Source organism: Accipiter gentilis, chromosome 2, assembly GCF_929443795.1.
Source record: "Accipiter gentilis chromosome 2, bAccGen1.1, whole genome shotgun sequence".
In the NCBI taxonomy this organism is placed as follows: domain Eukaryota; kingdom Metazoa; phylum Chordata; class Aves; order Accipitriformes; family Accipitridae; genus Astur; species Astur gentilis.
In genome coordinates, this window is record NC_064881.1 from 28,256,738 (window position 1) to 28,269,333 (window position 12,596).

At 40.1% G+C, this 12,596-nt stretch overlaps 1 protein-coding gene across 4 annotated transcripts in view; it reads right to left on the reverse strand.

Moving 5' to 3' along the window:
• Positions 1–5,562: 5,562 nt before the first annotated feature.
• The window catches only part of TRIQK (triple QxxK/R motif containing), a 64,532-nt gene continuing 57,498 nt past the window's right edge, over positions 5,563–12,596 (reverse strand). For all 4 annotated transcript variants that reach the window (XM_049826429.1, XM_049826418.1, XM_049826450.1 and 1 more), the window contains one exon: positions 5,563–10,810. In XM_049826429.1, the coding sequence (XP_049682386.1) occupies positions 10,697–10,810 (114 nt within the window). In that variant the 3' untranslated portion in view covers positions 5,563–10,696. The remainder of the gene's footprint in view (positions 10,811–12,596) is intronic.

Here is a 12,596-nt window from a genome sequence, read left to right on the forward strand (position 1 = left end):
TCACGGGCCCGCAAACCTGAGCACACCCAGAAGTAAATTTAATATTGCTGCGGTGTGAAGTGGGTCAGTGTGTTACCAGAAAGGTTGTTGCAAAAGTCACCTGTGGTCCCATTGTGGACAGGGAGCAGACAGCCTGGAGGACAGCAGCCCTTCGGAGGCTTGTTCTCACATATCTGCAACTCCAGACTGCCTTCTGCTCTCCAGAGACTTCTGGTGTGGGCAGTTGCTCGCTGTACATTCAGGATCAGCCGAGAATCAACCCTAAACCAAACCAGCCTCTACGTTCCCTTCATTTCTCACAGGAGTTGGATTTAGGCACCGTCCTCCTGACAATTTAGTGTATGGGCTCTGCGTCCCCTGGGGCTTCTGCTCATCCTCCCACGTGCATTCCTGCCTTGGTTTTACCTCCAGGGTATTGCTTGCTCAGGTCTACTGCACAGAGAAGCCCTGTCAATACTTAAACTGCTGGGAGGGCTGATGCAGCAGGAGGGAGCACCGTCAGCAGCCCTGGCCCTGCTGGGACTCAGGACCCCCGGACCAGGCAATACCACTGGGAGAATCACGAGGATACGCTGAATCACGAGGGTATAACTACGAGCAGACTTCTGCCTTCTCCAACACAAGCTGCTCTGCCGGACGCACTGCACCCATCGCTGTGAGCAAGGGCGATCTGTGCCAGCCGCAGTGAATCAAGCCACTACCTGCATGGGCTCTTTTTTTAAAATGCAGCTGCCGCATAGCCAAAAAAACAAGTCATTAGGAATATTACAGTATTAGTCAAATCAGCTTTGTTTTTCGGAGGGATGGAAGCCAGTGATATAATTCACAAATAGTGGGTGTTGGTGGGTGGTAGCATTACACAGAGGTTTTCAAGCTCTTTTCTCCTGCGTGAGCTAATTTTCATTCTTGGACAGACTTCCCGTGTAATTGCTGTTGAAGGACCACACCAGGTTTGTTTTTCCCAAACTCCCAGGCAGAATGAGCTGGCTGAAGGCTTGGGCTTTGGATGCAAAGGCTGCTCCTTTGGGCCATAGCACTGCTGTGGATTTGAGGCTCTGGAAGAAGGGGATGAACTGCTTGCTGGTTGCTGTCCTCATTTCAGGACCATCTATTCAGCCTTCCACATCACTGATTATTCCTCCACTGGGACATAGACAGCCCAAAGCTTTTTCCACTGTGCTTTCCAAGGAGGAACAAGTGTCTTTCCCAGAGTACTTTATCCCAGTTCCATCTCCAAGGATGGCTGTGATGTCTGCCTCTAAATGATTCAGACTAGCATATAGTAGAGGTTTTACAGGATATCCTCTTTTTCCTCCTCATTAGCCTGCCAACTTCAGTCTCAGCCTATGCTAAGGTCAAGGAACACCTTGTGAGAGGAGCAACATAAGACAAAATCTCTCACACATGTGACAGTCTCTGTATTCCTCAAGACTTCTGAGACATGGGAGAACTTGACAGCACGTGAACATGTTGCTGGTGGATCTGTTTTTGATATTGGGCTGTGAGGCATGTAATAGTGGGGTATCTATATAAGCTATAATTTAATGAACTGAGAGCTTGATTTCTGTAGCTCTCTAAATTGGGGCAGTTAGGTAGCCTGGTGTTTTGTAATCCTGTTTTGCTTAATTAAAGTATTCCTGTTGGCTGGGTGGAAAGACGTGTTACCCTGTTACTAGCACATGATGAAAGGAGGCAGACATCATTAGTGTACATGACTCCTTCCTCAGACCCCATCGGAGATAGGGCCTCTGTAGTTCCTTTGGAACAGAATTAGCATATTTCTCATTGAAATGTTTTTTCTCTCATATTCAGCTGCATAGATTTCCCTGTTACAAGTATTAAACTGTTTGGTTATCTGTACTGTGCCTAGACTTTTGCAAAGGTTCATTTACAAATGAATCCTTGCTGTTAGGTTAAGGAAGGTTTATTTTAGCACTTGCAGTTCCTATAATCCTGAGTTGTTAATGAATTGACCAACTTTTCCTCATCCTTAGCCTGAGAGATACTTTTCATGATCTCGACTCTTACTCCTGAAGAACAAGATTGCACTGGGGTCCTCTCGTAAGTTTTCTTGGGTTTGTGCCATTGGAGGAGGGAGTGCATAAGAAGCAGCATCTGGCAGTACATCTGCATCCAGTCCCTGCTGACATCCTGAGATCGTCTGCCCAGGCTCACTCCTCCCTTCGTGCAGAGCTTGACATATCTGGTACCTCACTGCCAGACAACCTCAGCAAATACTTTTCTCTCCGAGGGAGGCTAAGTCACTTTTTCAGTGTCTTCATCTTGTGTTAGCTCATTGCTGATCTGACGGAAGAGAGTATGCAGTCTCTTTTCAAACTGCTCACGGCTCTCTGGAAGAAATCTGTTGAAGAGCCTTGATCTGACCAAGCTGGAAGGCCTCATCTAGGTGCAAAGATCAAAACCAGCCTTCCTCAGACCAATGACCCTGAAGTTTTAATTCTTTACGGAGGACACAAAAACTAAGATGGTAACTGAGATAAATGTTGACGAGTGGACGTGACAGATCTGTTCCTCAAGGTTTTGCAAGGAAGCACTGAAGGCCCCCAGGCCAGCTCCATAGTTAGCTGATTAGTTGAAAGTCAGTTATAACTTTTTTCTGTTATTCTACATCACTTTGTGTTACACATTACAGTACATACCCTCTGACAGACCCTTTCAAAGTAACCGAATGACTCAATGCTTATCAAGGATACTTCTCTTCAAGTTCTGAGAAATACAAGATCATTTTTCATTCCGAGTTGGCAATGATGATCCCCAAACTAGTGGTGGAATAGGGGGAATAATAGCTTTGTGGAAACTACTTGAGATCTATACTGTAAGGAATGATGAATATATGACAGAGGAGTGAGGCCTACTTTTATCCTTTATAAATGTGCAGTGTAATGAAAGCTTCCTTTCTGTATTTGTATTATCTTTAAAATATAAATGCACAACTCCTGTGCTGCAGGAATGATTCTTGTTTCCAAATGCCCTTGCTCTCAGGGAACATTTTTTCTTTCTTCTATCTATATATTTTACATGAAGATGTACAAAACAGAAGTTATCTTCTTCTGTAGGTAGGAATTCTGTTAGTAAGAGACATCTTTTCTGTGTATAAGAGCATAACATAGTGCAGCAGAAACACTTGCCCCCGTGAGTTTGAGGGTGCAACAATCACAAGCAAAGTAGATGACTGTCTCAGATGCGTTGCCTCTCCATCACCCTGTAACACTGACATAGTCCAGTCACAGCAGTGTATATGAGAGGTTGAATAATGCATGTGAAGTGTCTGTTAAGCATTTATTTTGTTCTTTTCATATGTCCTTCAGGCATTACCCACTCCATCATGACACCAACTTGAAAATTTCCTAATACAGAAGGTAAAACTCACTGACAAGGAAAAATTCCAAAACCATTGCTGTTGTTAGAGTCATAGATCTGATATTTCTGTGGAGAATTTACCAAATTTTAGCATCACAGTCTTTGGAAAAAGTCATACATATTACAAGTAATCCCTATTTTCAGGCAACCTTTAGCCAAAGGGAGGTAATTATGATTCTGTAACATTTCAGATGAGAAGCTACATTTGACCAAACTGTATGACCCACAAACAAAGCCACTTTTCCATTAACTAAAAACAGTTGATGACTGGTTTTTGAGAAAAGAAAACTCTGACATATTCTCATGAATAACACAATCATGTTTATAACTTGTCTTATTTTAACGTGAACTCACAAGCCTTCATGCATAAGGGCAAGGACTGTCAACTGGCATTCACAAGAACAGAGCAGCTTTTAAAGGGCTGCTCTTTGAAATAAAAGGCTATATAGCGCACTTGGAAAATCCCCCCCCCCCCCAATATTTCCTAACTTCAAATGGATTTGTGGCTTTGGTAATGTTCTGAAGAAGCCACTCTACTCTCTTCTCCATTCAGCACATCCCATTATTACTGGAGCAGCAGAGAGACAGTGGCACAAAGGTAAAGTACTGCCTGAGAAGAGCAGCTTGAGAATGGCTACGATTGATGAACAGATAAACACAAATATGACTGTCTGCCTTCAAGAAGGAACAGTCACGTGCTCATTAGGGCAGTGAGAACCATGATACCATTGTTAAAACAGCCCTGCTTTATGTAGACAACCATAGCACCTTAGCTCATCTTATAAAAGAGAAGCTGAAGGAAGCCATCAAAAGGAAAGCAAGCAAAAACCTGACTTTCACTGTGCAGGCTGCTCTGAAGGCTCCTCGGGCAGGAAAGGCTAAATACAGCTGCCCTGAATTCAGAATTTGGTGTCCTTCTCAAACCAGAGCAGGTCTTACTATACTACACAGTAGTAGTTACTTGAGGCCTCCTCAGCTTCAGCCAGGCGAGAGCAGGGGAGGTGGCAGATTACTCCCCAGCCCTTCCTTGCAAAAGGATAATGTCTACAGCTTTCCTACCAAAAGCAGGGGGCATGAGCGTGGCATTCCTTGACTGGAAAGCAGTCCCACAGACACTAAGGGAAGCAACTATGCAGAAACAAGTTTCAAAAGGACAACGAAAGACAACTTTTCTGGCACCTCCCTGAGAACCTAATAAATAAAAGTAAAAAGCCTGAACATCTCAGCTTCTATTTATTTGTGGCAACAAATCAGGCACCAGTGGTGGTAGGAGACTCGCCCTGTAGGTTACGATCTCCTCTGTTCTTTTTTGTAGACTGTCCAAAGCAATCCAGGACCGCCGTCACACCAGCAGCTCCCCACTGAGCAGGGGCGATGCTTTAGGAGTGCAGAATCAGCAAAAGGGATCCCCTCCCATTTCCCCCCCCGTCCCTCCTCTCTGCTGATAGTATCACAGGAGAAGAAGGTATCTCTAGAGAAATGGGGACATTGCCAGTATCAGTACATTTACATTTAACTCAATAACAGACACACAAAGCTATGCTAGCTTGGCATAAAGCAACATTTTTTACATGAAGGCAACAGCAATTAGCCTGACTTATGCTTTGTGTAAATCCCCCAACCCCCCTTTATTCCTTACTTAAATAAATGAATCATTGAGCCAATGAGAAGTTGCTTCGCTTCAGACATCTTTTATCCCCTCCTGGCCCTTCTCTTCCCCTGTGAAAAATAAGAAATTGAGGCAGCTCTGATTTGATATCAGAATTATCTTTTCTTCCAACCTCTTCTTTGCAACATCGTGAGTTGCAAGGTGGCTGTCTTCTGGAAGAATTGGCCACTTTCCTTTGGTTTTCTTCCACTCATTCCTGGAAGAACTGCGATAGGAGAATGACATCAGTTTGTCACCAAACTCCATACTCACCTCCTGTGGCTTAGCTCTTTAAAATTCCTACAATCTCTTTGTGAAATGGCAGACTCCCAAAGATCTATATGCTGCTCAGTTTTTCCAAGGTTCAGCAAAATGAAGCTCTTTGTAGCTCACATTTGTAACTGTTATGACCTGAACAAACACCTTTCAGGGAAAATTTGGGCAAGGCGTGAACTGTGCTGCAGGGCTGTCAGCTTTTATCCACACTTTCAGTGATTCAGAATAAGACAACAGAATCAAGCCTATTGGTTGATTAGTCATGTATTTATTAGTGGTTTTAACATGCAAAACTAGTATAACAATTATAGGAGTTAGAAAAAAATATCGCACTGAAAAAAGTATTCATGCAGAATGAGGCTTCTACTTGAACTATCCTCCACAATCACCAGTTAGTTGATTTGTCCCAATATTTATAGTTCATCATCGCAACTGCCAAAACTGGCAACCACCAGCATTGTTGTCTCAATTAAGGACAGTAAACAGATTGCCCCATTTTTTTTAATGAAAAAATCTAAAATGTAATACTTCACAGTTTAACATGTTTATTCATTTAAACGAGCTAAAAAATAGTGGTGTGACATCTGCTTAAGAGACACTGGTACCTAACATTTTGGCTGTCTCCCCACCGATTTGGTTGTGATTAAGAGGGGATAAAAGAAAGAGTAGAGGATTCTGTCAATTAAATGCATTGATGAACTACAAAAAATATTTTTCTACTCCTGGAAAAGTGTAGAAATACATCTACAAAAGAATGCATTACAGCAAACTAAGAGGATGATGGGGAAAAGTGTTGCAAAATATCTCTGTCGGCTCTTTCAGGGAAAAATATTGTAAGCACAAGATCACAGACAATCTTTGCCAGTTTATTCATCTCATGGCTTCATTTCCCAAAGTGCAGGCATAATCCACTACAAAATCTTTTAAGAAGCAGTTCCAACATCACATTTATGCTGTCTTATTGATGTGCCATATTGTTATTTTCTTAGTCATAAGCACCACTAATTATTATGCTACTGTAAGTAAAACTTGAAATGCGATCAAGATGTGTAGTATCCTGTTTGTTGGCACCCTAACTTGCCTAGTCTGCATTTCAAGTACAGTCCTTTACTGAGAATTGTCCTGAATGCATTTGACCTTCACCAACTGGCTCTGTGTGCCTTATAGGCACAATCCCGTATCAGCAAAATGAATCATCACTCCACCAGGAGCTCCTAGCAACATTTTACTCCCTGAAAGGGCAGCATTCAAATCTTGGCCCTAAGTCAGCAGCTAAGCTTCTTCCATGGTAGCAATTTTCATGGAAATGGGATGAGTGGTTTTTAAGGCTTTCACTGTACCTTCATTTAGTAGGGTTGTTTAAAAACTGTTTGTTTTCAAACACAACTTGTTAGGTCAACTACTCTAGATGACACCAAACAGATGAGTTTGCTCACGTTGCGTATGTTCGCAGTTACATGTTGCAGCATCATCTCACAGTCTACGTGTCATCCCTGCTACAGCTGTCTGATGCACGGAAAGAGCTATGACAGATCCTGAATCACATGGTGTCTGTATGATATGCAACAGTGAACTTTAAATAAAGTGTTCTTCAAGAAAAGTTTAAATATATCTCTAGGGTCCATTAGGGAAATGCTTAACATGCCTCCTAAGCTTCCAGTAAAACATATTTATGGACTCTAGGAAATAGAGTTAAAGCCTTTCCTTGGCAACGTTCACCAGCAGCACTAGTAAAACTACTATACTGAGGCTTCTGTCCTGAGATGGTCTAAATGCTGGTTCTGCTCTTGTAGGATCAAAGGAAAAAGGAAAACTGCTGAGGAAAGATTTACTGAGCAAAATCACTGCTGGAAGACTGTTGTGCCTTCCTAGCCAGAAACTATTCCAGGTGGGACATCCACTCCGACCCACAGCATGAGGACTCGGTACAGGCATCTCTTCCACAACCTCTGCTGGAAAGAAATTCAGTTTACTCCACAAGCAGAGGGCAAACAATACTGACATCTACCCTTTCCCCAGAAGTGAATATCCTTGGAAAAACCTGCCCTGTTTACACAGCAGCCCTGGCTTAACAGTTTGATCAGCAATCTTTCTTTGAAACAAGCGTATAGATGTATTACTTTTATAACAAAGTCAATCTGTCTGAAGTTGATGGGAGCTACACGGAACAACTTTGTCTTCACAAAGAGATGTGCTCTATTGGTAATGGGTAGGATGCCAAGGGAAGTTCTCTTGATTGTCTTTTGAGTATTCATAGGCTACACTTAGTTTTAATATGAGTTTAGGGGCTAGAAGTGCCTAGAATAATCCAGATATTCTAAAAGTGGTGAGTATCACTGCTCACATTTGAATATTGTGCTGTTCAGATTGCTTTAATGTCCTTTTAAATGTATATATAATTCAGTGTGACACATCCAACATTAATAAGAGCACAAAAATAGTAAAAATACATTTATTATTAAAATAGACACTGAGCAACTCATACAAAGATAGGTGGTCCAAAACCCAAGAAGCATTCAATCTCAGATATAATTAAGGGCAAAATAAGCCACATGTTTGCAAGATTAAAATCAGTCTCTACTTAAAATATCAGGCATGGACAATGTAGCACTCCAGAAAGCAGAAATAATTTCAGGTCAGATTCTGATTTTCCCTGGGAGTAAATCAGTTGTAATTTCAGTGAACTCAGGGGAATCATAAATTAGTAAGCTTAGAATCAGACCTCATTGCTAATACTGTTGTGCTTGTGCCTTTTAGAAAACCAAGGATGAATAATTTGATGAAAAATGGGAGCTTTTAGCTTTATAAAACTATTGACATAGTCCCATTAGAAATTTTTGTACCGATAAGAGAAAAAGTGTATTTGCTGCAATATTTGCCATGTATTCCTATGTACACTGAACAGAAGTCTACCCAGTTTATCTAAGTAAAAGGAAATTTTCTTGTTACATAAGAATATCTTTCATGTAAATGAAAAGGCCTAATCTAAATGAAGCCAACAGACAAACTGCAAACTATGGCACTTGTGGGCAATATGGACTCATAAGCCACAAATCAGGGAAGCTGCTTCAGTCACACATATATGCGCTTTGGATTTTGTCTATGAGTCATAATTATGGGAAAAGCAATCTTCCTGTTCTAGAAACTACATATTCATAAACTTGACAGTAAGAATAGCTTGCTTTTTAATGTAACTGATTCAGAAAGCAGGTTACAAAACAATCTGCATGAATGGGATAACGACACATCTTTCTCAGGCCACACATCACCCAGAGAGCTATGTGCAGACACTAAGAATGCAATCCTTCCAGCATTTTATGGAACAAGAAAACTGCTCATGCAAAGTAACAGGAGAGGTCTGCAGCTTCTTGTGACATGTGCTGTGGCACCACTGAAGTGAAAGGCATGTCACATTCAAGGAGACAGCTTGTGATATGCTTTTCCCTACACTGAAAGTCGGGCCATGTGTCAGATAATGCTTCACCATAAATGCAACATGTTGCTAAGTGTTTGCTCCTGTGTGCAAGTATTAGTGGACTGTAAGTCATATGAATGCATAAATGTTAGGATTTTGTGTCTGTAACAGTCATAATTAGAAAATGAGAAATATTTGCACATGTATGTTTATGCTGCTATTTCATATTCTTCTCGGAAGACTGTTGTACTCTGAATTTCTAGAGGAGTTGTTTTGCGTTGCATAAAGTGAATGAGGTGTATGACAGATAAGAAGTGGACCCTTAGAGACTCATAATGTATATGGTCATAGTTACTGTATAGTTTAAAAATTAACTGTATTGATCTAAGTTCTGTAAGTGGTGATAATGGGACTGTGTCAATTTAAAATAAATATATTTTCCATTATAATATTTGCTATGATTTGTATCCCTTTGTCTTCAAAATCACTGTGAGAAATCTTAGTCGGGCATTTCTGGAACAAGTCACTAAATATCTCAGTTGCAACTAAACCTATCATTCAGCCCTGAAATTGGTATCAAAGATAAAGCCGAGCTAGTTTGATAGTAGAATTTCAGAATCATGATAACTTTTCTGGAAGCCAACCTGCCTAACTTCCTTGCCACGTTCAGCACCAATGACTCTGTGCTTTTCTTGGTATCAAAAGTGAATCCAAACTACAGAAAGACTGGCCACATTTTTAAACGAATCAAAACGGAACCTTTACAACCACAAGCTCAGTTATATGCCAAACCCAAAACAGAACAGGATAAAGCTAGAATTTTACAGCTCCCTGCAGCTGCTTTGACATACCAACTTCTTCAAGTGGCTTGTGGTTATCAAAGGGATCAGAAATGTTATCTACAGTGCATATTGTGAAAGGTACATTGCAACAACTGAAGGATGTCACGGGGCCAAGATTTGCCCAATTATTAGTATGCATGAAAAAAAAAGTTTTCTTAATACTTACAACTTCTCACATTAGTGTGATGATTAAAATGATTGTATAACTGAAAAGCAATTTTTTTACAACATCCCCCTAACAGGTAGAGCAAGATGATATCACAACCAGCAGGAAGAGTATAATTAAAATACGATTTTGACTTTATATTAATAATAGAGCAATACACTAATTAAAACCAACATCGACTGAACTTTCTATTTACACTAGTTCAGACAGCACAGGAGGCAAAGAACTGTGTTTCAGAGGCATACGCGAATGTTAGAGCTTCTGTCATCCAGGTGCCATTTCTGACAGAACACATGTGTGCTGAACAGTTGGCAAAAGAATGAAAAAGATTACTGCAGATATATGGGCACACAGAATCTGGGATGACATAAAATTAAGTCCATATAGGAGGTGACAGACTGCTTCTAAAAAGATATTTTTTCCTACAGTTTCTTCCATCTTTGTGCATGTGCACACATGCACAAGAAAGATTAAAAGGGAGGGAAAGGATGAGGGGGTTTTGATATATTTTAAATACAAATGAAGAAAAGTCTTTTTATTTGGTATTTCTGCTTTCTTTTGGGAAAGGAAAAGGAACTTAATTTGGCTATTAGGAAGCTTTGATTCCTAAACTTAGTCAAGGCAGACTCTCCTCCTGTGAAGTCAGCATCAATACCCATGATAATAATAGCACCTGTCTTTTGACATCAAAGTTCTCTGCCTGAGAAAAAAAATAATGTAAACAATAAACTTCATGTATTGTACTGCTGCTCCTGGCTTTGGTGGTAACCAAATACACTTGCCGGGCATGAGTGTTCTCTTATTTTGGAGATCTGGAATGTGAAAGTGACTGACGTATTGGAAAACTTTCTTATGAATTTGGACTGCAAGAAATGGCATCATTTACTGTCTCACAGTGAAGAGACTGTGTGTTCCTATGTAGTCTTGTTCAAGCTGAAGAAATCTTGGTGATAGATTCATTGCATCTGCTAGTTTTCATCTGGATCCAGATCAAGGTCAACTTCATTGGAAATGTTAAGATAAAAGAAAGCATAGAAAGCCAACAAAAATACCAGTATAGCTGCAAGGACAAGGGCAACTTCCTGTAGAAATAAGAAAAAAAAAAACAACAAAAACCAACCTGTTAGAAATAGTACCATATTTTCAGATAAATCAGGAATAAATATTATTTCCATTCTATAATGCACATCAAAATAACATCTGACATATATAATTGCATAAGGCATTGATACTTAAATCATTTCTTCTTTGTGATTACCATTTTGGAATATTATAAAATCCATTCGCTTAATAAAGATTTTGGTGAGTCTGGTATACTGCCAGAAATAGGATATTTGGCTTAAAGATCTTTAGTCTGACCTAGAAATAGGAGCTTTATGTCCTTTTATTATGCTATTCCTTCTTTTTTAAAAGAAAAGACAGAATTCACAAACCACAGTTTTGAACACAAATTTAGTTACGAATTTACACTGTGAATTTTGATGTTTTCTAGCAATATGTTACTGCTTTTTGCCAACAAATTTGTAATTTTTTAATGAAGCAAACACAGTATGGTGGAAGTCAATGAAAATTGCTACCTCTACCTCCCAACCTCCTGGCACGCATTACAATATGGAGCTACAAAATCCTTCAGAATTGGACGAAACTTTTCTTCCCTTCCCTCTGCAATAAGGCAAAAAGCACAACAATTTGCACTTGCACTTGCCTCTCTTCCCATATAATATTGCAACTTGCTGCATCTTCCTTAATTAACATAAAAGAGTCTTCCAAAGTATACATGATTTATAGCAGCTTTCAGAAGCAGAAAAATGTTTTTGTACTACACGTCATACTCATTATGTGACTGCCTATCATCATATTCTATCTTAAGGCTGGACTCTGTTAAGCTCCAACTTTAGATCTCACATATAATAAATCATAGTATGATCATCCTCTTTATAACACTACTTCTTTCAAAGTCCCAGTATTTCACATTTTTAAGTTTTTATTTTCCTGGAAAGCACAGCACACTTCCTATAGTGTTGACTCTCATTTTGCTAGACAATGAAAGAAATAGAAATTTGAGAAAAATCCTTATGTTCCTTCAGCTCACAGAAAGTGCCACTTCCACAGCTAACAACATGCACTGCTTCATTCCTTATCATCATGGTGTATTTTAAAAATCATGCACTGAGGTGCTCAAAAGGAACAGGTTAGTTTTTACCCCCCTCCCCCCCCAAACCGTTTTCCCTCCACAAAAAGAAGCAACAAGCTCCCCTCTGTATCTCAGCTTCATGTTAACCTACAAACCATCTGCATCAGAACAATCCAGCTGTATACTTAAAAGGAGAGAAGAAAAACAGTTCAGTGACTTTATAACAACTAATCTGAATTGGTACAGAAGATGCCACATCAAATCTACTCTGCCAGTGGGACTGAAAGGAGATGGCTACACCGCTCCTAGACAATCAGACATCCTTTACCGTCCAAGGAGAGAACGTGACCCTCTTTGGTGTAAGATTCATTGTGTCCTCTAAAAGAGGTCAGATGGATTCTTCCTAAAAATGACTATTTCTCCCCGTAGACTAGAAGGGGAGTGGAGGTGATATCTCTGGTGCGGAGACCTGCACTGTAGGACAAATTCCATCCAGTATCTCTAGACTGGTGGTGGCTTTGTGACCAACTTTGTGTGCCCACTGCCATGAAGGAGTTAAAGCTGTGTTAGCTTCATTTTTCGAAGTCTAGCCCATAATCTGGCATTCTTCTATAGAACAGCATTTCATTTGCATTTACATGAATGCATTATATAGTTTATCAGAATGTTGGATCAATAATTCAACATATGCCATCTAATAAACTTTGAAATACTACTGCCTAGTTGGCGTATGC